The 26,559-nt window shown below is 46.8% G+C and overlaps 1 protein-coding gene across 1 annotated transcript in view; it reads left to right on the forward strand.

The window, feature by feature from the left end:
- LOC139277436 (transcriptional repressor CTCF-like) overlaps positions 1-26,559 on the forward strand; it is a 551,966-nt gene that overhangs the window by 42,099 nt on the left and 483,308 nt on the right. The window contains exons 6-7 of the mRNA XM_070895891.1: positions 927-1,047; positions 2,937-3,086. Coding sequence (XP_070751992.1) covers positions 927-1,047; positions 2,937-3,086 — 271 coding nt within the window. The remainder of the gene's footprint in view (positions 1-926; positions 1,048-2,936; positions 3,087-26,559) is intronic.

A 26,559-nucleotide genomic window follows, 5' to 3' on the forward strand; every position in this document is an offset into this window, starting at 1 on the left:
AAGGGCCCACTTGATCCCAGTGATGCGTACGGAGTGCATACGCTGCTGGGATACGTGGGCCCTTACGCAGACCTTCGCGTGGAGGCCCAGGACCAGCAGTCTCCGAAACTCCGGGAACAACAGGTACTTTCGTAGAGATTTTTGCAGTCGGAAGCCTCAGTCTGCAAATTCAGGGCCATTGTTGTAATGTAGGAAATTTGCACACAGCAAGCTTCCACAAACAGCAGTGAGAAAAACGACCAGGTATTATGTTTTGATTGAGGCATAAATATTAGACAGGACGCCAGGAGAAGTTCCCTGCTCCTCTTTGAATAGTGCCATGGGATCTTTTACATCCACTTGAGAGAGCAGACGAGGCCTCGGTTTAATGTCTCCTGTGAAAGATAGAGTCAGTTGGGAGGAAACTAAATAGCCATGAAACCGCTTTGGTAGAAGACTATAGAATGGTAATTTGTTTAAAGGTGCACAGCGTCAGACCTTGTCTAGAGTTTTGAGATGTACATGACAATGATAAATTAATCAAAGTGTTTAAGAGCAGATGTAGGTGCAGCTTCTGCAGTATAAATCATTCTGGTTCATTGCCACGCTCAGCAATGTATTTAGGTCTCCCTGCAGACTGAACAGATGTGTTTCCAGCCATTAGTAATTGTACTGTGGTGGTCTAACAAGGCTTGAAAATAGAAGCACCCTGCACACAAAATAATCGGTGTGGACCGAGGTTCCTGATGTCCAACATGGGTTTAAAACATTGGCCATTTCTGACACAATCGAGAAAATGACAATTAAAGCCATCAAATAGTGGATGGATCAAATTACAGTTACAATGTTACAGTTTCTATTTTATTCCATAGTTTCTATTTAATTTTCTATTATCTAAACTACAGATATCACACCTCACTGTATTTTGCATGTTTTATTCTTATTAGGTAAGTAAACTGAAGCGACACATGCGTTCTCACACAGGGGAGCGTCCTTTCCCATGTGCATTTTGCAGTTATGCTAGCAGAGATACGTACAAGCTGAAGAGACACATGAGAACTCACTCAGGTACGTTAAGGACATTTCACAGATTCTTTCCAGGGATTATAGTTTGATGCAGTGCATTGGGCAGAATTTCCTATATATGTTAGTATCACAACTGGACAGTCCAAAATTCTGGTAGTTTGAATTTATTTTTGTCTACTATTACGCTCGGAAGGTTGTTTTTGTATCTCCAAAATCTTTCCATGGAGAATAGTGTGAGATGGTGGACGGATTAATAGTGTGACAGGCCTTGACGTGACCGCTCCTTCCATGGATGTAACCATTTCTATTCCAGTCGATAGGAGGTTAGTCCTGTACGGAGGGTTTTATAGGCACCCACAACGCATACAATAAGGAGTGGGGCCACCCACACACACCAGACATGAGCCTCCCGCTGGCTGTCATCCCAGAATTTAGAGCCGGAGCTTGGGTCTTCATATGCCGGTTTGAACCCTGCATGTGACTCAGAGGCAGCAACTCTAAGCCAAAGGTTCTTACAATTTAGTAACTGGTGTATAACATGACTCTATTTAGAAAACTTGTGGGTGAATAATAAAAGAGCTTCCCCCAAAAGACCTGATAGTAAAGGCGTCATCAGCATTAAACAAAACAAATGAGAAGGTTCCAGGTCTGCGGTTAGTTGATCCCAACGGTGGCAACCATTGGTGGAGAAATTGGGGGGTGCTACACTGGCCTCAGTGCCTTTGGGCTGTGCAAGGATAGAGCAACAATCAGCCAGAATTTTATCACTCTCGATTACTATTAAGTGATCTCAGCTGAAAGGTGAATGTATATGGATATTGAGTGGTCATTTTTCGGGCTAGTTTGAACAGTTCTCACTATCTAGCCTCACACATGAAGACTGGGCACTTAGGGGAATTTTGGAAAGCTGCCAGTACCTGTTGAACTGAGACACAGCAAGAAATCAGGAGAGGCAGAGAGAAAAGTAAAAATATAGTAAAATAAATCCAGAAAATAATAAAATATTAAAAGGGAAAAGCGGTGAAGGAGGCGAGCATGTATTAAAGTGCCGTCTCTATATTGGTGAGGATGTGTTGTTACAGACTGTTGGAAAGTGATCGAGGTCAAGACTCTAAACTCAAGCAAGAAATAGTTGGATGCTGAAGGGTTGGCATTCTGCAAGAAAGAGATTAATTGGGCCGAAGAAATCTTCATCCAAACCGTGATTTCAAAGTCTTACCCAGCAGGTGTTCCATTGTTAGCTGAACAACAGCTCCTGGTATATTTGAAAGCTTTACTTGTAATTTCATTGAGATTTTGTATGGATTTGCTTTTAATCTTCAATAAGTGTTTTGCAGATTCTTTTTCCCCCTCGTTTCACTTTAGTCTTTGAATTCACATTGTTCTTCTTGGTCAGTGAAGTAAAATGGTTCATTCTGCAGGCACCTTCAGTGATACCATCATTGGTGTTGCTGAACAAGTGCACTAGGAGAAATGCAGAAGGATTGTTTACATCAGAAAGATGGAAATTGAGGCTGACTAGTTACCAGTGTGTTATATTTAACTTGCTCATATTCTTCATTCAATAAACATGGTTACCTTAATACCACCTTAGCCACTGGATAAGCTGGCATTGTGATCAACTGCTTACCATGAATTAAAGTTTTAAAAATTAACTTGCAGTGATGGAGGTTTGCTGATAATATTGATTTTCTTAACAAATGGTTAACATTTCTCACCATTGTCTTTTTCCTATAGAACTGTAGGTATTTATTTTCATGGATAGTCGCTGCATGCTCCAAGATGTCTGCAAAGATTTATCCAGTTCATGCAAAGCTGCTGCTGTTATGCTTACTTTTATTGTGTATTGTGGAATAAAATGAATTCAAATTCTAAATAGTTTGTAAGTAATGAGCCATATAGCAAGACCTATAATTTCTGATCTTTTGTAGGTGAGAAACCTTACAAGTGCCATGTATGTCAGGCCCACTTCACACAGAGCGGTACAATGAAAATGCACATCAGGCAGAAGCACACAGACAATGTGCCTAAGTACCACTGTCCTCACTGTGACGCGATCATTGCGAGAAAGAGTGACTTGGGTAAGGTCATCTAGATAAAGGTTTTGGAAGCTCAGGAAATAAAAGCCTTAACAATCTATAATATTTGTAGCAGTTTTAAAGGTTATTTTTTGTCATCATCATCATAGGCAGTCCCTCGGAATTAAGGAAGACTTGCTTCCACTCTCAAAATGAGTTCTTAGGTGGCTGAGCAGTCCAACACGAGAACCACAGTCTTTGTCACAGGTGGGACAGTCGTTGAGGAAAAGGGTGGGTTGGACTGGTTTGCCGCATGCTCTTTCCGCTGTCTGCACTTGATTTCTGCATGCTCTCGGCGATGAGACTCGAGGTGCTCAGCGCCCTCCCGGATGCACTTCCTCCACTTAGGCGGTCTTTGGCCAGGGACTCCCAGGTGTCAGTGGGGATGTTGCATTTTATCAGGGAGGCTTTGAGGGTGTCCTTGTAACATTTACGCTGCCCACCTTTGGCTCGTTTGCCGTGAAGGAGTTCCGAGTAGAGCGCTTGCTTTGGGAGTCTCTTGTCTGGCATGCGAACTATGTGGCCTGCCCAGTGGAGCTGATCAAGTGTAGTCAGTGCTTCAATGTTGGGGATGTTGGCCTGGTCGAGGACGCTAATGTCTGTCCTCCCAGGGGATTTGTAGAATCTTGCGGAGACATCAACAGACCCTCCAAATGTGGGATTCATCCCACGCACTGCCCCTAAAGATTGTGTCTCTTCTCCAGCGACTTGAGGTGTCTACTGTACATGATCCATGTCTCTGAGCCATATATTACGACAGCCGTGTAGACCATGAGCTTGGTGGCAGTTTTGAGGGCCTGGCCTTCAAACACTCTTTTCCTCAGGCGGCCGAAGGCTGCACTGGCACTCGTGTTGAATCTCGTCGTCAATACTTGATCTTGTTGATAAGAGGCTCCCGAAGTATGGGAAGTGGTCCACATTGTCCAGGGCCGCGCCATGGATCTTGATGACTGGGGGGCAGTGCTGTGCGGCGAGGACAGGCTGGTGGAGGACCTTTGTCTTCCGGATGTTTAGCGTAAGGCCCATGCTTTCGTACACCTCAGTAAATACGTCGACTATGTCCTGGAGTTCAGCCTCTGTATGTGCGCAGACACTGTAAACCATTGTAAAATAATCAATGTTCAGTGATATTTACAATATGCTGATGACTTCCCACATAGTGATTTTGCCAAGATTGGCTGTGGTCATTGCCAGGAGGTTCTCAGCAGAGCCTGTGAAATAGGAGGACCATAAAATAGGGGTAGACATGCATTTAAATAAGTGGAGGTGGTGAATAACTGCACTAAAAAGTCACAATGGATTTAAACTCGATGTTTTATTGGGGATTGTCATCTATTAACATGTCTTCCAAGATACTTTAATAAGTTTGAAGAGAGGACATTGCCATGTCATATTGTTGTGCCATGTTATGATGTCATGTAATTGTGTTAGGGTGATGTCACGTCTTTGTGTTAGGGTGATGTCATGACATTGTGGCTCGTTGTGATGTCATGACATTGTGGCTCGTTGTGATGTCATGTCATTGTGTTAGGGTGATGTCACGTCTTTGTGTTAGGATGATGTCATGACATTGTGGCTCGTTGTGATGTCATGTCATTGTGCCACGTTGTGATGTCATCTCATTGTATTATGGCGCTGTCATGTCATTGTGCCTCATTGTGATGCCATGTCATTGTGTTATGGTGATGTCATGTCTGTCATATATGTATACTCTGTACATACTATGCTGGTACCACTAGAGGCTGCAGCTGTGGGAGCTGTGTAAAAGGCTGGTCACCACATTGCTGCCTCACTCTGGAATACAATAAAGAGACTATGGTCACAGCAGTTCAAGCACAGCACTCGGCACTCGTGAAGTTATTCTACAGATAAGTTGAGACATATTAACTGGCAACGAGAAGAGATCACGGACTTAAACGCAGAGATGGCTGCCGTTAGTAGTTTAGAAAAGTTTACAGAGGGTGAAGCCTTTACTCGGGTTTCACTGGCCAGGTATCGCTTCTACACACACCGCCGCACCGAGGGCCAGGATTTAGCGGAATATGTCGCAGACCTACGAAGGCTTGTGGAACCGTGCGAATTGGACCATCACGCTTCTACACACACCGCCGCACTGAGGGCCAGGCATTCACGACCTCAACGTTGAGATTCTCCCAGAATCAAAACTCACTGGCAAGTACTGTGCAGAAAATAACTGTTGATCAAAGAATTAGTCCGACTCAGAATCCGCCAAGGGGTATAAATGTGAATCGTTTAACATGCCGGCGCTGCGGGGGTAACCATCGGGTCCATCTGTGTTGATTCAGACACTATGTGTGCAAAGGCTGCGGCCAAAAGGGCAACCCACAGCGAATGTGCAGAAGAACTGCGACTCAAAACGTGGCAGAGGAATCGGCAGGAGGTTTCCGATCCTGCAAGGATCATAAAGTACAAGCTATAGAGGCGACTCAGCCCGAGGAAGCAGTGTACAGGGTGCACACCTTCACTACCAAAAGTCTCCCCATGATGATGAAAGCAAGATAAATGGCAGTCCTGTTTCCATGGAGTTGGACACAGGGGCGTCAGTCACTTATGAGCCAGAAGGCATTTGAGAGGCTATGGGGCAACAAAGAACAAAGACCCAAGCTGAGCCCGATTCAGAAAAAGCTGCACACTTACACCAAGGAACTGATCCCAGTTACCGGCAGTGCGAACATAAAGATATCCTATGATGGAGAGATACACGAATTGCCACTGTGGGTTGTACCAGGCGATGGGCTAACGCTGCTTGACGGAAGCTGGATGGGGAAGATCCGGTGAAACTGTGAACTGGGAAGACGTCCGAGCACTATTTTCAATGGACGATGCTTCCTGTGCTCAAGTACTGAGCAAGTTCCCATCCCTATTTGAACCAGGCATCGGCAACTTCACAGGTGCCAAAGTGCAGATACACTTGATCCCCGAGGCACGGCTTGTTCATCACAAGGCTCGGGCGGTCCCTTACATGATGAGGGATAAAGTGGGGATCAAATTGGACAGAGGGAATTCAACGCGAGGGAATCATATCACCAGTCGAATTCAACGAGTGGGCCAACCCGATTGTTCCGGTACTTAAGAACGATGGCACGGTCAGAATCTGCGGCGACTACAAGGTAACAATCAACCGAGTTTCATGACAGGACCAGTACCCGCTACCCAAAGCCGATGATCTCTTTGCGACATTAGCAGGGGGAAAGGCATTCACCAAGCTGGATTTAACCTCCTCTTACATGACCCAGGAGCTGACTGATCGTCGAAAAAATTAACGTGCATTAACACACACAAGGGACTGTTTTTGTATCACAGGTGCCCGTTCGGAATCCACTCGGCTGCAGCCACCTTGCAAAGGAAGATGGAAAGTCTGTTGAAATCGGTTCCGCGCACCGTTGTATTTCAGGATGACATCCTAATCACTGGTCGCTACACCACCGAACACCTGCACAACCTGCAAGAGGTTTAAGTCGACTAAACAGAGTCGGACTCAGGTTGAAATGATCCAAGTGTGTCTTCCTGGCGTCAGAGGTAGAATTCCTGGGGAGGAAGATTGCAGCAGACGGCATCAGGCCCATGGCCATCAAGAATGCACCCAGACCACGAAATGTAATGGAGCTGCGCTCATTCCTGGGACGACTCAACTATTTCGGTAACTTTCTTCCAGGGTGAGCACCTTGTTCGAACCGTTGCACAAGTTGCTACGCAAGGGAGACGACTGGGTTTGAAGTCAAAATCAAGAGGCCGCCTTCAAAAAAGCCAGAAACTTGCTATGTTCAAATAAGTTGCTTGTATTGTATGACCCAAGCAAACATCTAGTTTTAGCATGTGACGCGTCGTCATACGGTGTTGGGTGTGTTTTACAGCAAGCAAATGTAGCGGGCAAATTCCAACTGGTTGCATATGTGCCTCGAAGTCTATCCAAAGATCCTACAGTATGGTCGAGAAGGAGGCTTTGGCCTGTGTCGATGGGGTAAAAAAAAATGCACCAGTATTTGTTCGGACTCGGGATCGAGTTAGAAACCGACCACAAGCCCCTAATCTCACTGTTTTTGGAAAGCAAAGGCATAAACACCAATGCTTCGTCGCGAATCTAAAGATGGGCACTAACACTGTCGGCCTACGATTATACGATCAGCCACAGGCCAGGCACAGAGAACTGCGCCGATGCCCTCAGCTGGCTGCCGTTGCCCACCACCAGGATGGAAATGGGGCAGCCCGCAGACCTATGCCTGGTCATGGACGTCTTCAAAAGCAAAGGGTCACCCGTAACGCCTCGCCAGATCAGGACATGGACCAAGCAGGACCCCGTGTTATCTCTTGTAAAAAGTTGCGTCCTCAATGGGGGCTGGTCAGCGGCCCCAAGAGAAATGCAAGACGAGATAAAGCAGTTCCACCATCGAAAAGACGAAATGTCCATCCAATCGATTGCCTCTTATGGGACAACCACGTCGTCCTGCCAAAAAAAGGCAGGGCAACCTTCATTCGTGACCTACACAGTGCCCACCCAAGCATAGTCATGATGAAGGCTATCGCCAGGTCCCACGTCTGATGGCCCGGCATTGACTCGGACTTGGAGTCGTGCGTGCGCCAGTGTAACACTTGCTCATAATTGAGCAATGCTCCCAGGGAGGCTCCACTTAGTCTGTGGTCCTGGCCCTCAAAACCATGGTCCAGGATCCACATAGATTCCCCTTTCTAGGAAATATTTTCTTCGTTGTATTGGACGCCTACTCGAAGTGGATCGAATGTGTAATAATGGCATCCAGCTCGTCCACCGCCACCATTGAAATCCTCAAGGCCATGTTCGCCACCCATGGCTTGCCCGACATTCTGGTCAGCGACAATGGTCCGTGTTTCACCAGCTTAGAATTCAATGAATTCATGACCCGCAATGGAATCAAGTATGTCAGGTCTGCCCCGTTTAAGCCCGCATCCAACGGCCAAGCAGAGCGGGCAGTCCAAACCATAAAGCAGAGCTTGAAACGTGTCATGGAAGGCTCCTTAAAAACCCGCCTCTCCTGGGTGCTGATCAATTACAGGACACGACCCCACTCGCTTACCGGGGTCCCCCCTGCGGAGTTACTAATGAAACGTGCATCAAAACCAGGCTCTCTTTAGTCCACCCTGACCTCAACGATCAGGTGGAAACCAGGCGTCATTGGCAAAACATGTACCATGATCGCGCGGCTGTATCACGCGACACCAATGTAAACGACCAGGTGTTTGTGCTGAATCACAGTCATGGCCCCAAATAGGTCACTGGCACTGTTTTAGCCAAGAAGGGGAATAGAGTGTTTTTTGTCAAGCTGCTTAACGGACAAACGTGCAGAAAGCATTTGGACCAGACCAAATTGCGATTTACAGGTAACCAGGAACTATCGGGAGAGGACCTGACCTTCAGCGATCCACCTACACACACCCAATCAGCAACAGACCTAGCTGCCAACCACAAGGATGATCCCACCATCTCCAACAGTCCAATCAGACCAACAGCGCTGCAAGACAGCAGTGGCCCGACCAACTCACCCATGCCAGAAGTGACACTCAGACGATCAACCAGGGAGCGCAGAGTTCTGGATCATCTCAACCTGTAACTAACTCACATCAAAGACTTTGGAGGGGGGGGGATGGCGGGGAGAATGTTGCCATATATGTATACTCTGTACATACTATGCTGGTACCACTAGAGGGTGCAACTGTGGGAGGCCCAGGCAGGAGCTGTATAAAAGGCTGGTCACCACATTGTTGCCTCACTCTGGAATACAATAACGAGACTAAGGTCACAACAGTTGCACAGCACTAGGCCTCGTGGAGTTATTCGACAGATGAGAAGAGACACATTAATGTCATTGTGTCTCGTCACGTTATGTAACTGTGTTTCATTGTGATGTCATGTCATTGTGCTTCATTGTGATGTCATCATTGTGCCTTGTAATTCTTCAAGATGGCTCCTGGTCTGGCAGCTCCCTATGGAGCTCCTTTGTTGTGAAACTCTATCCTTCGCCAGCCACTGCCATCCTTTGCCCTTTCTCCCCCAATCTCCTCTCTTCCACTGCTTAAGTTCCCCTGGGTCTAATAGTGGGTGCATTTTAGCCCTAACTACAAGCTAACTGCTAGTTTAATGTTACCTGGGTCAACTACACATACCCCAGTCAGGCCTACTCTTTGTTTTCCTCAGTGAGCATTGGATCTCTGTTCAAATTTGGCTTCCAAATTCTTAGACTTTTCTAGACGTCATGACTACGCTTCTACACTGGGCTACACTGTAAAATTCAGCTGCTGTGTCTCTGACCTGCTATTCAGTTTCTTAAATTGTATTAAACAGCTATACTGATAGGACGGGCTCCACCTGAACCGGATTGAACACGTCTCCTACTGGAAAGGATAAATAGGGAGGTGGCAAAGACTTTAAACTAGTAAGATGGGGGGAGGGATCTCCAAGAAATGTAACCAGCCTAAATATAAACAAAAGAAAAGAGAGCATAGGAAAGAATAAAGTAAGGGAATGAATAGAGTTCTAGAACAGGAGCCTAAAAAGATGGGTAAACATAAAATGAGAGGAAATCCTGTTAAAAATGAGTTAAACTGTCTATATACAATGCACACAGTGTCCGTAATAAAACGGGCGCTGTTGAAAAATCAGGACTGGGAATTAAACATTGCAGGGTATAACATATTTAGAAAAGATAGGGGAAAAGGGGAGGTGGAGTAGCTGTACTTATTAGGGATAACATAATGGCAGTAGAGAAAAGTGATGCAGCTATCAGCAAGACAAAAATAGAATCCATAGGGATAGAGATCAATCACACTAATAGGCGTAGTCTACATACCACCAAATAGTGAAAGGGAGGTGGCAGAAGAAATATGCAGACAAATTAGGGAAACGAGTAAAAAATAATAATCATGGGACATTTCAATTACCCCAAAATTAATTGGACAGAACTGGTGGGTAAAGGGAATTAAGGGAATGGAGTTCCTACAATGTGTACAGTACTCCTTTCTAAGCCAATATGTAAAAAGCCCAACAAGGAAGGATTTGCTATTGGATCTGGTAATGCGAATTAAACAGAGCAGATAAGAGAAGTAAAATTAGCGGAACATTTAGGCAATAGTGAGCATAATGTGCTTTAAGATGATAATTGAGAAGGACATTAGTATGACAAAACCACGTTATTAGATTGGAGAAAAGCTGATTTTGAGAGGCTGAGAATAGAACTTGGGAAAATAAAATGGGCAATAATATTGGCAAACAATGATGTAGATCAGCAATGGAAAACATTTAAAACGTGTTCAACAGAGTGCAGGAAAATATATTCCGCTAAAAGGAAAGAACAAATTAAACACTAATGGGATACCATGGATGAATGAAGCCATAAAGGAAGAATTGAGGGTAAGGAAAGAGGCATACATTAAGTACATAGGTAACAGGGGAGTGCATGATTAGGGAGACTACGAAAAGATTAGGAGAGAAATCAAAAAAAATTAGAAAGGTAAAGAGGAATTATGACATTAAATTATCAAGGAACATAAAACAAAATAGTAAAATATTTCACAGGCACACCAATAAAAAAGGAAGGTTTGGATGTGAATAGGGCCATTAAAGGATAGACAGGATAATACCACAGGTAATGATAGATGGCAGAAATATTAAATCATTATTTTGCTTCAGTATTTATCAGGAAGATAGAACAGGTAGACTTGACATTGGCTGATGAGATTATTAATTGATGAGATTTAAAATAAAAAAATGGGATATATTAAATAAACTAATCAAACTCAAAGAGGATAAAACCCCTGGTCCGGATGGATTGCATTCACTTTTTTTTAAAGAATCTAGGGAAGAGATAGCAGAGGCTTTACTACACATATTTAATAATTCATTTGAAAAAGGTGTAGTGTCAGACGACTGGCGGATAGCTAACATAATATCTATATTTAAGAAGGGGGATAAAACATGTCCAAGGAATTATAGACCAGTCAGCTTAACATCGGTAGCAGATAAAATAATGAAATCCCTACTAAAGGAGAAAATAGAAGAACGTCTAGAAACCAAAAATATCATAATTAATAGTCAACATGGATTTCAAAAGGAAAGTCTTGCTTGACTAACCTTACTGAAATTTTTGAAGCGGTTATAGAGAGAGTAGACAATGATAATGCAGTAGATGTAATTTATCTAAATTTTCAAAAGGCCTAATAGACTGATGAACCGGGACAGAGAATGCGGAGTCAGGGGACAAGTAGCAGAATGGATTGCTAGCTGGCTTTAAGACAAAGCAGAGAGTAGGAGTAAAAGGTAGCTATTCAGAGTGGCAGATCCGACAATGATCAATGCTAGGACCACTGCTGTTCACAATTTATATTAACAATTTAGACTTTGGAATCAAAAACACAATTTCTAAATTTGCGGATGACACCAAATTGGGGGGATAGTCAATACCGAGGAGGACTGCAACAAATTACAGGAGGACATTAATAAACTTGCAGAATGAGCATATAATTGGCAGATAAAGTTCAACACAGTCAAATGTGAGGTGTTACATTTTGGTAGGGACAATAGGCATGTCACATTACTTGGAGGGTGCGAGTCTAGGTGGGGTAGAAGAACAAAGGGATCTTGGAGTATAAATACACAAATCACTAAAAGTTGCGACACAGGTTAGCAAGGCCATAATAAAAGCAAACCAAGCACTAGGGTTTATTTCTAGAGATATAGATTTGAAAAGTAGGTAAGTTATACCTAAACTGTATCGAAGCTTGGTTAGAGCACACAAGAGTACATCATACAGTTCCCCTCCTATACCCCTCCTGTCATCATGCCTCCTTTCATTCCACCCCTCTCAGATACTTTTCCCTCCCAAAACCCCACCCAACCCTTCAGCACTCCTCGACCTTCCTGCTCTTGCAAGCCATCCCAGGCTTGACTCCTTTTTAAATAGACCTACAGCTTCCCTCTGTGCCTCCCTTGGCATCCACCGAAGGACCTAACGAGGCACTCGTCGCTGTCTCCTTATGAGCTTTCCCATCCTACTCTCTCACTAACCTCCCTACCCAGCACTTCCGCTGGAGGCTTTCCTATAACCTCCCCATCCCAGTCACCTCTCCCAATGCTTCATTTAGGGGGAAAGGTGTCACCATCCGTCAGCCAGGTTTCCATCACGGCCATAATATCGATGCAATCAACCACAGTAAGCTTATGGCTGGCAAGGGCCTTGTTCATAAGTGAACAGACATTCTGGAGGGAGATGCACAGAGGGGCGGTGATAGCTGATCTGCTGACCCTGTGCCCAATATTCCTGGAACTCCATGCTTGAATACCTGCAATCAAGTTTCTACCCCTGGCACAGCACTGATCAAAGTCATAAATTACACCCTAAATGACAGTGACCTGTCTGTAGCCTTTACATGATTGAGCAAACAATCCTCTTCCAACGCCTCTCTCACGTCATCCAATTTGGTGGGACTACAGTCGCCTGGTTCCATTCTTATCTATCCAGTTATAGCCAGAGAGTCACCTGCAGTGGTTTCTCTTTCTTATCTTGCACCGTTCCCACTGGAGTCCCCAAAGGATCTATCCTTGTCCCCCTCCTATTTCTCATCTGCATGTTGCCCCTCATCAACATCATCTGAAAAAAACAACATTGGGTTCCACATGTACACTGGCGACACCCAGCTCTATTTTGCCACCACCTCTCTTGACCCCTCCACTGTCTTTAGTTTGTCACACTGGTTTTCCGACATCCAATACTGGATGAGCAAAAATTTCCTCCAACTACATATAGGTAGACTAAAGCCATTATCTTAGGTCCCCACCACAAACTCCATTGCCATCCTGCTCCCTGGCTACAGTCTGAGGCTGAACCAGAATGTTTGCAACCTTGGTGTCATATTTGACCCTGAGTTGAGCTTCTGACCACAGATCACGCTGTTATATATGTAAACCTGTAAATACCATGTTTAACCACCAGAGGACTCGTCCCCTAGAGTTCCAAGGAATCGCAAAATCCCTTGGGAGCACCTGTACATAAGGAGGCCTCAGGCTGGAGAGGCACTCTGGAGACCTGCAATAAAGGACTACGGTCACACGTTACTTTGAGCTTACAGTACCTGGTCAGATTCTTTATTCAGGATATAACAACTGGCGACGAGATACAGATATTGAACCCCACCGCAACAATGCAGAGAACCGTGGGCATCCTGGAGACATTTTCGGAGGGAGATTTGGGAAACCTTCGTGGAGCGACTCGACCAATACTTCCTGGCCAACGAGCTGGAAGGAGAAGCGAACACTGCCAAACGAAGGACGATATTCCTCACCGTTTGCGGGGCTCCAATGTATGGCCTCATGAAAAATCTGCTTGCTCTCGCGAAACCCACAGAGAAGTCGTACGATGATTTGTGCACACTGGTCCGGGAGCATCTAAACCCGAAGGAAAGCATTCTGATGGTGAGGTGCCGGTTCTACACGTACAAGAGATCTGAAGGCCAGGAAGTGGCGAGCTATGTCGCTGAGCTAAGGCGCCTTGCAGGACATTGCGAATTTGAAGGACACTTGGAGAACATGCTCAGGGACTTCTTTGTACTTGGCATTGGCCATGAAGTAATACTTTGCAAACTTTTGACTATAGAGACTCCAACCTTGGGCAAAGCCATAGTGATAGCCCAGGCGTTCATCACCACCAGTAACAATACCAAACAAATCTCTCAGCACACGAGTCCCATGGCTAGTACTATGAACAATGTAATGTTGTTTTCAAATCGTAACGTACAGGGCAGGACTCACATGCCTGCAGCTGCACATCCGCAGATGTCTCAGAGTCCACTATCAAGGGTGGTGAATGCAAGGCCATTAACAGCTTGTTGGCGCTACGGAGGTGAACATCGCTTCTATTCATGCCACTTCAAAGGATACGTTTGCAAGGGCTGTGGAACAATGGACACCTGCAACGTATGTGCAGGCGAGCTGCAAACCCTGCTAATCCTGAAAACCACCATGTTGCAGAGGAGGACAGATCCACGGTGGATCATGACAAACCAGAGCCTCAGACTGAGGATGCAGAGGCATATAGGGTGCACACATTTACTACAAAGTGTCCCCCGATAATGCTGAAGGTTGAATTAAATGGACTTCCGATGTCAATGGAGCTGGACATGGGTGCGAGCCAGTCCATAATGAGCAAAAAGACTTTCGCTAAACTCTGGTGCAGCAAGGCCTCAAGGCCAGTCCTGACTGCCATTTGTACTAAACTGAAAACGTACACAAAGGAACTGATTCCCATAATCGGCTGTGCTACCGTAAAGGTCTTCTACGAAGGAACGGTGCACAAATTACCACTCTGGGTGGTACCGGGCGATGGCCCCATGCTGTTCGGCAGGAGCTGGCTGGGAAAGATGCGCTGGAACTGGGATGACGTCTGAGTGCTCTTGTCCGTTGACGACACTTCATGTGCCCAGGTCTTAAACAAGTTCCCCTCACTGTTCGAACCGGGCATCTGGAAGTTCCAAGGAGCAAAAGTGCAGATCCATTTGATTCCAGGAGCGCGACCCATCCATCACAAGGCGAGAGCGGCACCGTGCATGGTGAGAGTGAGGATGGAGATCGAGCTGGGCCGGCTGCAACGAGAGGGCATCATTTTGCCAATCGTATTTAACGAGTGGGCCAGTCCGATTGTTCCAGTCCTCAAGGAAGATGGCACCGTCAGAATCTGTGGTGATTACAATCGTTTATCCCTGTAGGATCAATACCGCTACCAAATAGACGACCTATTTACGACGCTGGTGGGAGAAAAAACATTCACAAAGCTGGACTTGACCTCGGCCTACATGACACAGGAGCTGGAGGAATCATCAAAGGGCCTCACCTGCATCAACACGTACAAATGTCTCTTCATTTACAACAGATGCCCGTTTGGGATTCGATCAGCCGCGGTGATATTCCAGAGGAACATGGAATGCTTGCTGAAGTTGGTCCTGCGCACCGTGGTCTTCCAGGAAGACATCTTGGTTACAGGTCGGGACACCGTCGAGCATCTGCAGAACCTGAAGGAGGTTCTCAGCCGGCTCAATCGTGTGGGGCTCAGATTAAAACATTTGAAGTGCGTTTTCCTGGCGCCTGAAGTGGAGTTCCTGGGGAGAAGAATCGCGGCGGACGGCATCAGGCCGATTCAAAGACGGAGACAATCAAGAAAATACCGAGACTACATAACGTGACGGAGCTGCGCTCTTTCTTGGACTCCTGAACTATTTTGGTAACTTCTCACCGGGTCTTAGCACACTGTTAGAACCACTGCACTCTTTACTGCGTAAAGGAGATGAATGGGTATGGGGTAAAAGCCAAGAAAATGCCTTTGAGAAAGCTAGAAAGCTGTTATGCTCAAACAAATTGCTTGTGTCGTATGATCCATGTAAGCGTTTGGTACTAGCATGTGATGCGTCGTCATACGGGGTCGGGTGTGTATTGCAACAAGCTAATGAATCTGGGAAATTGCAACCGATTGCTTATGCATCCAGAAATCTGTCTAAGGCTGAGAGGGCCTATAGCATGATCGAAAAAGAAGCGTTAGCATGTGTTTATGGGAGAAAAAAAATGCATCAATATCTGTTTGGGCTCAAATTTGAATTGGAAACTGACCATAAGCCACTTATATCCCTCTTTTCTGAAAGTAAGTGGATAAATACAAATGCATCGGCCCGCATCCGCTCACATTGTCCGCATACAACTACGCCATCCGCCACAGGCCAGGCACAGAAAACTGTGCCGATGCTCTCAGTAGGCTGCCATTGCCCATCACAGGGGTGGAGATGGCCCGCAGATTTAGTTATGGTAATGGAAGCATTCGAGAGTGAGCAATCACCTGTACTGCCTGACAGATTAGAACCTGGACGAGCCAGGACCCCTTACTGTCCCTAATAAAAAACTGCGTGCTCCATGGGAGTTGGTCTCGTGTCCCGTTAGAGATGCAGGAAGAAATAAAGCCGTATCAGCGGCGCAAAGATGAAATGTCCATTATGGGGTAATCGGATAGTGGTGCCAAAAAAGGGTAGGGACACTTTCATTAGTGACAGTGACCTCCACAGTACCCACCCAGGCATTGCGATGATGAAAGCGACAGCCAGATCCCACATGTGGTGGCCCTGTATCGATGCAGACTTAGAGTCCTGTGTGCACAAATATAACACATGTTCTCAGTTAAGCAGTGCACCCAGGAAGAAGCCACTAAGTTTATGGTCCTGACCCTCCAAACCGTGGTCCAGGGTCCATGTCGACTATGCAGGCCCATTCTTGGGAAAAATGTTCCTTGTGGTTGTGGATGTGTACTCTAAATGGATTGAATGTGCGATAATGTCGGCAAGCACATTGGCTGGCACCATTGAAAGCCTGCGGGCCATGTTTGCCACGCACGGCCTGCCTGATGTCCTTGTGAGTGACAATGGGCCATGCTTCACCAGTGCCGGGTTCAAAGAGTTCATGACCCGCAATGGGATCAAGCATGTCACTTCTGCCCCGTTCAAACCAGCGTCCAATGGTCAGGCAGAGCGAGCAGTGCAAACGATCAAGCAGAGCTTGAAGAGGGTGACTGAAGGCTCACTGCAGACTCGCCTATCTCGAGTCCTGCTTAGTTACCGCACAAGACCCCACTCGCTCACTGGGGTTCCCCCCCCACCTCCCCCACTCCGGCTGAACTGCGCATGAAAAGAGTACTTAAGACAAGGCTGCACCCTGATCTACACGAACAGGTAGAGAGCAGACGGCTTCAACAGAATACATATCATGATCGCTCAAATGTGTCATGCAAAATCTAGATTAATGATCCTGTATTTGTGTTAAACTATGGACAAGGTCCCAAGTGGCTTCCTGGCAATGTCGTGGCCAAAGAGGGGAGTAGGGTGTTTCAGGTCAAACTCTCAAATGGACTGACCAGCAGGAAACACCTGGACCAAACAAAACTCAGATTCACGGGCTACCCAGAACAACCCACGATAGACTCTATCTTTTTCGACCCTCCCACACATACACAAGTGGCAACCGACCCAGCGGTTGACCACGAAGCAGAACCCATCACCCGCAGCAGCCCAGCAGGACTCACCACGCTCAGCAAGGCCAGCTGCACAGCAGCCCAGCGAAGGCCCAACAAACACCTCACCAAAACTAACATTTGCACCAATCAGGGAAAGGAAGGCCCCAGATTGACTCACATTGTGAATAGTTACCATTGACTTTAGGGGAAGTGTTGTTATATATGTAAACCTGTAAATACCATGTTTAACTACCAGAGGACTCATCCCCTGGAGTCCCAAGTGATCCCACAATCCTTTGGGAGCACCTGCATATAAGGAGGCCTCACAGGTTGGAGAGGCACTCTGGAGACCTGTAACAAAGGATTACGGTCATACGTTACTTTGAGCTTACGTTACCTGGTCAGATTCTTTATTCAGGACATAACACGCGCCATCACCAAGAACCCTTACTTTCACTTCCATAATATCACCCGACTCCACCCCTGCCTCAGCTCATCTACTGCTGAAATCCTCATCCATACCTTTGTTACCTCTAGATTTTACTATTCTAACTCTCTCCTGGCTGGCCTCCCATCTTCCTCCATCCATAAACTTAAGCTCGTCCATATCCTAACAAGTACCAAGTCCCGTTCGCACATTACTCCTCGCTGACCTACATTGGCTCCCAGTTAAGCAACGTTTTGATTTTAAAATCGTCATCATTGTTTTCAAATCCCTCCGTGACCTCGCACCTCCCTATTTCTGTAACCTCCTCCAGCCCTACAACCCTCCAAGTTCTCGGCGCTCCTCCAATTCGGGCCTCTTGCATATCCCCGATTTTAATCGCTCTCCCATTAGGGGCTGTGCCTTCAGCTGCCTAGGCCCTAAACTCTGGAATTCCCTCCCTAAACCTCACTGCCTCTCTACCTTTTCTCTTCCTTAAGACACTCCTTAAAACCTACCTCTTTTGTCCTAATACCCTCCTTATGTGCGTTGGTGTCAAATTTTGTTTGATAAAACTCCTGTGACTTGCTTTGGAACGTTTTACTACATTAAAGGCACTATATAAATACAAGTGTTTTTGTTATATCATGTCATTGTAGCTCATTGTGATGTCGTGCTATCGTGCCTCATTGTGATGTCGTGTTATTGTGGCTCATTGTGATGTCGTGCTATCGTGCCTCATTGTGATGTCATGTCATTGTAGCTCATTGTGATGTCGTGCTATCGTGCCTCATTGTGATGTCATGTCATTGTGGTTCATTGTGATGTCGTGCTATCGTGCCTCATTGTGATGTCATGTCATTGTGGCTCATTGTGATGTCGTGCTATCGTGCCTCATTGTGATGTCGTGTTATTGTGCGATCAATTGCATTTTGAAGTAAAAATCAAAATTCAAAAAAACTAAAAGGGCATTGCAACTGTTGCCCCTGTAGCAGTTCAGTACTTTTCATCTCTTTACAGCATTCTGTCTGGCGCAATCAAAATGCTTTAACAATTTGAAGTTAAACTATTGGCTGATACAGTCCTAACGACTAGTTAACTAAGTTTAATTTTGTGTGGGGTGTGTTTTTTTCCCTCTGTTTGAATAGAGGTGAAAATAAACCAGTGTTCCTGCTTTATACTTCAAGTAGATTTTTTGATAAAATTAGTGAGAGGAAATAACGTTGCCCTAGTTGACTCAGAATATTGAAGGCTTCAATCATAGAGGACATCATCATCATAATCATCTTAGGCAGTCCCTCGGAGTCAATGATGACTTGCTTCCACTCTAAAAGTGAGTTCTCAGGTGACTGAGGAGTCCAATGCAGGATCTACAGTCTCTGGCACAGGTGGTGTAAAGTCCTTACTCTACAGTATGAAACCACACGAGGCACATTCTGGGGACAAGGTCACTCTGTGACCTCAACTCTTTATTCACAGGACTCCAAAGACGATGACCCCGCGTGGGACCTCCCTTTTTATACCTGTGTGATCAGGTAAGGAGTGTCTCTCACAAATTCACCCCTTGTGGTCAAGGTGTGCAACTAGGTTGAGTGTATACAGTAATACAGTGGTGTTACATTGTGGTTACATACATGGAGAATGAAACAGTTAATTCAGAGACCATGGTCCAGAACTTAAAGAAGGGTAACTTTGAAGGTATGAGGCGTGAATTGGCTAGGATAGATTGGCGAATGATACTTAAGGGGTTGACTGTGGATGGGCAATGGCAGACATTTAGAGACCGCATGGATGAACTACAACAATTGTACATTCCTGTCTGGCGTAAAAATAAAAAAGGGAAGGTGGCTCAACCGTGGCTATCAAGGGAAATCAGGGATAGTATTAAAGCCAAGGAAGTGGCATACAAATTGGCCAGAAATAGCAGCGAACCCGGGGACTGGGAGAAATTTAGAACTCAGCAGAGGAGGACAAAGGGTTTGATTAGGGCAGGGAAAATGGAGTTCGAGAAGAAACTTGCAGGGAACATTAAGGCGGATTGCAAAAGTTTCTATAGGTGTGTAAAGAGAAAAAGGTTAGTAAAGACAAATGTAGGTCCCCTGCAGTCAGAATCAGGGGAAGTCATAACAGGGAACAAAGAAATGGCAGACCAATTGAACAAGTACTTTGGTTCGGTATTCACTAAGGAGGACACAAACAACCTTCCGATATAAAAGGGGTCAGAGGGTCTAGTAAGGAGGAGGAACTGAGGGAAATCTTTATTAGTCGGGAAATTGTGTTGGGGAAATTGATGGGATTGAAGGCCGATAAATCCCCAGGGCCTGATGGACTGCATCCCAGAGTACTTAAGAAGGTGGCCTTGGAAATAACGGAAGCATTGACAGTCATTTTCCAACATTTCATTGACTCTGGATCAGTTCCTATGGAGTGGAGGGTAGCCAATGTAACCCCACTTTTTAAAAAAGGAGGGAGAGAGAAAACAGGGAATTATAGACCGGTCAGCCTGACCTCAGTAGTGGGTAAAATGATGGAATCAATTATTAAGGATGTCATAGCAGCGCATTTGAAAATGGTGACATGATAGGTCCAAGTCAGCATGGATTTGTGAAAGGGAAATCATGCTTGACAAATCTTCTGGAATTTTTTGAGGATGTTTCCAGTAAAGTGGACAAAGGAGAACCAGTTGATGTGGTATATTTGGACTTTCAGAAGGCTTTCGACAAGGTCCCACACAAGAGATTAATGTGCAAAGTTAAAGCACATGGGATTGGGGGTAGTGTGCTGACGTGGATTGAGAACTGGTTGTCAGACAGGAAGCAAAGAGTAGGAGTAAATGGGTACTTTTCAGAATGGCAGGCAGTGACTAGTGGGGTACCGCAAGGTTCTGTGCCGGGGCCCCAGCTGTTTACATTGTACATTAATGATTTAGACGAGGGGATTAAATGTAGTATCTCCAAATTTGCGGATGGCACTAAGTTGGGTGGCAGTGTGAGCTGCGAGGAGGATGCTATGAGGCTGCAGAGTGACTTGGATAGGTTAGGTGAGTGGGCAAATGCATGGCAGATGAAGTATAATGTGGATAAATGTGAGGTTATCCACTTTGGTGGTAAAAACAGAGAGACAGACTATTATCTGAATGGTGACAGATTAGGAAAAGGGGAGGTGCAACGAGACCTGGGTGTCATGGTACATCAGTCATTGAAGGTTGGCATGCAGGTACAGCAGGCGGTTAAGAAAGCAAATGGCATGTTGGCCTTCATAGCGAGGGGATTTGAGTACAGGGGCAGGGAGGTGTTGCTACAGTTGTACAGGGCCTTGGTGAGGCCACACCTGGAGTATTGTGTACAGTTTTGGTCTCCTAACTTGAGGAAGGACATTCTTGCTGTTGAGGGAGTGCAGCGAAGATTCACCAGACTGATTCCCGGGATGGTGGGACTGATCTATCAAGAAAGACTGGATCAACTGGGCTTGTATTCACTGGAGTTCAGAAGAATGAGAGGGGACCTCATAGAAACGTTTAAAATTCTGACGGGTTTAGACAGGTTAGATGCAGGAAGAATGTTCCCAATGTTTGGGAAGTCCAGAACCAGGGGTCACAGTCTAAGGATAAGGGGTAAGCCATTTAGGACCGAGATGTGGAGAAACATCTTCATCCAGAGAGTGGTGAATCTGTGGAATTCTCTACCACAGAAAGTAGTTGAGGCTAATTCACTAAATATATTCAAAAGGGAGTTAGATGAAGTCCTTACTACTCGGGGGATCAAGGGGTATGGCGAGAAAGCAGGAATGGGATACTGAAGTTGCATGTTCAGCCATTAAATCATTGAATGGCGGTGTAGGCTAGAAGGGCTGAATGGCCTACTCCTGCACCTATTTTCTATGTTTCTATGACATCACCTCCCCCCACAAAGTCTTATTTGGAATCATAGGTTTAGTTTTTCAGGTGGTCTACGCTCCCTCGTGGAGCACCGCAGTTGGGGCTCTGGTTGTTGGACACTGACGTGAGTGTCTGTCACCTCTGGTGATTCTGGCCTCTCCGGGCTGACCGCAGGGACTGTGCATTCTTCTGATTGCTCTTGTTGCTCGTTCACTGGCGGTGTTATGAGCTCCATCTCATGGTCTTCTTCAGGTTCCTCTGTGTCAATGCTGAACCTTTATTTTACTTGGTTCAGATGCTTACGGCATATCTGACCATTGTTGAGTTTTACCACGATGACCCTATTCCTCTCTTTGTCAATTACAGTGCCCTCAAGCCATTTGGGCCCCATGGCGTGATTGAGGACGAATACAGGATAATTTATTTCTATACATTTGCCCCTCGCATTACGGTCATGGTACTCGTTTTGTGACTTGCGCTTGCCCTCAACTATGTCAGTCAGGACTGGGTGAATGAGGGATAACCGAGTTTTGAGTGTCCGTTTCATTAGTAGCTCTGCGGGCGGGACCCCCGTGAGCGAGTGTGGTCGGGATCTATAGCCAGCGGGAGATGCGATAGGCGGCATTGTAGGGAGGGCCCTTGAATCCTGAGCATACCTTGCTTAATGATTTAGACCGCACGTTTCGCCTGGCCATTGGAGGCCGGCTTGAACGGCGCAGTCCTGACGTGGTTGATGCCATTTCCCGACATAAACTCTTGGAATTCGTAGCTTGTGAAACATGGGCCATTATCACTAACCAGGATGTCCGGCAAGCCATGGGTTGCAAAGATCGCACGTCGGCTTTCCACGGTGGTGGATGACGTGCATGAATTTAGAATGATGCACTCGATTCATTTCGAGTACGCATCTACCACAATAAGGAACATCTTACCCATGAACTGGCCTGCGTAGTCAACATGAATGCATGACCATGGCCTGGTGGGCCAGGGCCACGGACTGAGCGGGGCCTCCCTAGGGGCATTACCCAGCTGGGCATACGTCATGCAGCTGCGAACACAGTGTTTCAGGTATGAATCAATTCCAGGCCACCAAATGTTTGACCGGGCAATGGCCTTCATCAGCACAATGCCTGGGTGCTCGCTGTGGAGTTCCCTGATGAATGCCTCCCTGACCTTCTGGGGCATAACTACCCGGCAGTCGGCTTGGATGGAGAGCTCATCCATCCATCTGTGGAACAGCCTGACCTCCTCAGGGCATGCTCCGTGTGCGGGCGCCCAATCCCCAGTCAGGCCACATTTCTTGATCAGGGATAGGAGGGGATCTCTGTTTGTCCAGATTTTGATCTGGCGGGCTGTGATGGGGAAGCCTGCGCTGTCAAAGGCATCGACAGGCATGACTATCTCGGCGCTTTGCTCCGCTGCCCCCTCAGTGGTGACCAGTGGAAGCCTCCTGAGCGCGTCACTGCAATTTTCAGTGCCAGGCCAGTGCCGGATGGAGTAGTCATAAGCAGCCAGCATGAGAGCCCATCGCTTTATGCGAGCTGATGCGTTGGCATTCATAGCCTTGCTGTCTGACAACAGGGATGTCAATGGCTTGTGGTCCGTCAACTAATTCAAACTTCCTACCAAAGAGGTACTGATGCATTTTTTTTACACCATAGACACATGCAAGTGCTTCCTTTTTGACTATCCCATATCCCCGTTCTGCTTGAGAGAGCGACCTGGAGGCATAAGCCACAGATTGCAGTTGACCCTCAGCATTGCCCTGCTGCAACACGCACCCAACCCTATAGGACGATGCATCACATGTCAGAACCAATTTTTTACAGGGGTCGTACAGGGTCAACAACTTGTTTGAACAAAGTAGATTACGTGCCCGATCAAAAGCCCGCTCCTGACAGTCCCCCCAAAATCAATCGCAACCCTTACGCAGGAGCACATGTAACGGCTCCAAAAATGTGCTCAAGTTCGGCAGAAACTTCCCGAAATAGTTCAACAGTCCCAAGAATGAACACAACTCCGATGTGTTGCAGGGCCTGGGTGCTCATCGAATCGCCTCTGTTTTGGATTCGGTGGGCCGAATCCCATCTGCAGCAACCCTCCTGCCCAGAAACTCAACCTCAAGAGCTAAGAACGCACATTTAGACTTCTTGAGTCGCAGGCCTACCCGGTCCAGTCGACGTAGCACCTCCTCCAGGTTGTGGAAGTGTTCCTCGGTGTCTCGACCCATGATGAGGATGTCGTCCTGGAATACGATCGTTCCAGGAATGGATTTAAGCAGGCTTTCCATGTTTCGTTGAAAAATCGCGGCCGCTGATCGAATGCCAAACGGGTACCTGTTATAAACAAACAGTCCCTTGTGCATGATGATGGCGATCAGTAGTTTAGATTAGTCGGCCAGTTCCTGCGTCATATAGGCTGAAGTGAGGTCCAACTTGGTGAACAGCTTGCCGCCTGCCAGCATGGCAAGAGGTCCTCCACTCTCGGGAGCGGGTATTGATCTTGTAGGGATACCCAATTGATGGTGGCCTTGTAGTCGCCACAGATCCTGACGGAGTCATCCACTTTTAGGACGGGAACGATGGGGCTCGCCCAGTCGCTGAATTCAACAGGCGAGATGATGCTCTCTCTCAACAGCCGGTCCAATTCGCTCTCGATCTCTATCACTACTTTAGTGCCTTTGAAAGTCCCGACGCCAGGTTTAAATAGTGAATTGAATTGTTGTAGGACTTGTGAGCATGAACTTCGCTCCACAGATGATATTGCGTGAACATCCCCCCATTTCCAGTTCATCTCGGCTAACCAGCTCTTCCCCAACTGTGCAGGACCATTGCCCGGGACAATCCAGAGCGGTAGCCGATTCACTAACCCATTGTGTGTGACCGCCAACATTGCACTGCCTAGCACCGGAATGATTTCTTTAGTGTAAGTCCGTAATTGTGTCTCAACACGTGCTACTTTGGGTCTACTGGCTCTAAGTGGCCCTAGCTTCTCAAATTTTGCTGACGCCCATGAGTGACTGGCTGGCCCCAGTGTCCAGCTCCATGCATGCAGGGATACCGTTTAATAAAACCCTCATCATCATTGGTGGCGTTCTGGTGTATGAACTGTGAATATTCGCCATATGGACCCGCTGAACCTCGGCGTCCATCGATTTGCCCCAAAGGTCATCCTGCCTCAAAGAACCCTCTTCTGGTCCATCCGTCTCATATATTAGTCTGGTTGCAGACTTTCTGCACATTCGAGCTAAGTGGCCACTGAGATTGCAGTTCCTGCAGACAAACTGTTGAAATCTGCAAGATCTAGCTGAGTGTTTTTCCCCACACCTCCAGCATGAGTTAAAGTTTCCATTGTTGGGAACAAAGGGACTATAGCCAGGCATTCCGCGCTGACTGTCCCTTTGACTGCTCTTAAGTACCCTACTAATGGGTGTCAATGGCCCTATCCCGCATTGTCCACTGTGATGGCGGGAATGTCCGTTCAGCCTGCCATTGTCTGTGTTGAAGTCCTACTCTGGGGTCTATTGCTTCGGACTGCCCCTGCCTGCCTGCCTGCGGGGCTCTGAGTCGCATTAATGATTTTGACTCCCTGATCCAACGCTGCGTTAGAGGCAGAATTACGCGCGTATATTATTTTCGTCTCTTCCTCCCCCGCCATGAAAGTTTGAGCCATCAACGCCGCCGCTTCCAAGGTCAAATCCTTGGTCTCAATTAATTTGCGGAAAATTCCCGCATGACCGATGCCCTCAATAAAGAAGTCCCTTAGCATCTCCCCCCTGCCGGCATCTGTTAACTTAGAGGTTGGCCAAACGCCGGAGGTCCGCTACGAAGTCCGGTATGCTCTGTCCTTCATGACATCGGTAGGTGTAAAATCTGTGTCGGGCCATGTGTATGCTACTCGCCGGTTTGAGGTGCTCCCCGATCAATTTGCTAAGTTTTTCAAAGGTTTTATCCGCCAGCTTTTCGGGTGCTAGTAAGTCCTTCATGAACGTGTAAGTCTTTGGTCCGCAGCTGGTCAAAAGATGAGCCCTTCGCTTGTCGGCCACTGCATCCCTCAGCCATTCTTTCGAAACGAAGCTCTGCTGAAGCCTCTCGACAAAATCGTCCCAGTCCTCATCAACACAGTATCGTTCCTCTGTGCTACAGGTGGCTATTCTCGTGAGTCGTGAATTCCCATTTCACATCGCCAATGTAAAGTCCTTACTCTACAGTATGAAACCACATGAGGCACATTCTGGGGACAAGGTCACTCTGTGACCTTAACTCTTTATTCACAGGACTCCAAAGATGATGACCCTGCGTGGGACCTCCCTTTTTATACCTGTGTGGTCAGGTAAGGAGTGTCTCCCACAAGTTCGCCCCTTGTGGTCAAGATGTGCATCTAGGTTGAGTGTATACAGTAATACAGTGGTGTTACATTGTGGTTCCATACATGACAGGTGGGGCAGACAGTGGTTGAAGGAGTGGAGCCTGGGTTAATGCATGCTCCTTCTGCTGTCTACGCTTGGTCTCTGCTTGTTCTTGGCGATGGGACTCGAGGTGCTCAGTGCCTTCCTGGATGCTCCTCCTTCACTTTAGGCGGTCGTGAGCTAGGGATTCCCAGGAGTCGGTGGGGATGTTACACTTTATCAAGGAGGCCTTTAGGGTGTCCTTGAAGCCTTTCCTCTACCCACCTGGGGCTCGCTTGCCATGTCAAAGCTCCGTATAGAGTCTTTCTGACGTCACAAATCTGGAAATACCTGAGCCCTGGTTCAAATGTTTCCGGCTTGGGAGTCTCGTGTCGGGCATGCAGACGATGTGGCCTGCCCAACGGAACTGATCGAGCGTGGTCAATGCTTCGATGCTGAGGATGTTGGCCTGAGCGAGGACATTGAGGTTGGTGAGTCTGTCCTGCCAGTGGATTTGCAAGATCTTGCGGAGGCAGTGCTGGTGGTATTTCTCCAGCGTTTTGAGGTGTCTGCTGTATATACAGGTGCAGCGTCGAGAATCTGGAACCCTTGGGACCGAGGCCGTTCCGGATTCCGGGCTTTTCCAGACTTTCAATCGTTTTTCTGACGTCACAAATCTGGAAATACCTGAGCCCTGGTTTGGATATTTCCACATTTTGGAACATCAGAAAGAGGGGTGGGGTTGGGGGGGCTGTTCG

Source organism: Pristiophorus japonicus, chromosome 12 (genome assembly GCF_044704955.1).
Source record: "Pristiophorus japonicus isolate sPriJap1 chromosome 12, sPriJap1.hap1, whole genome shotgun sequence".
Classification (NCBI taxonomy): domain Eukaryota; kingdom Metazoa; phylum Chordata; class Chondrichthyes; family Pristiophoridae; genus Pristiophorus; species Pristiophorus japonicus.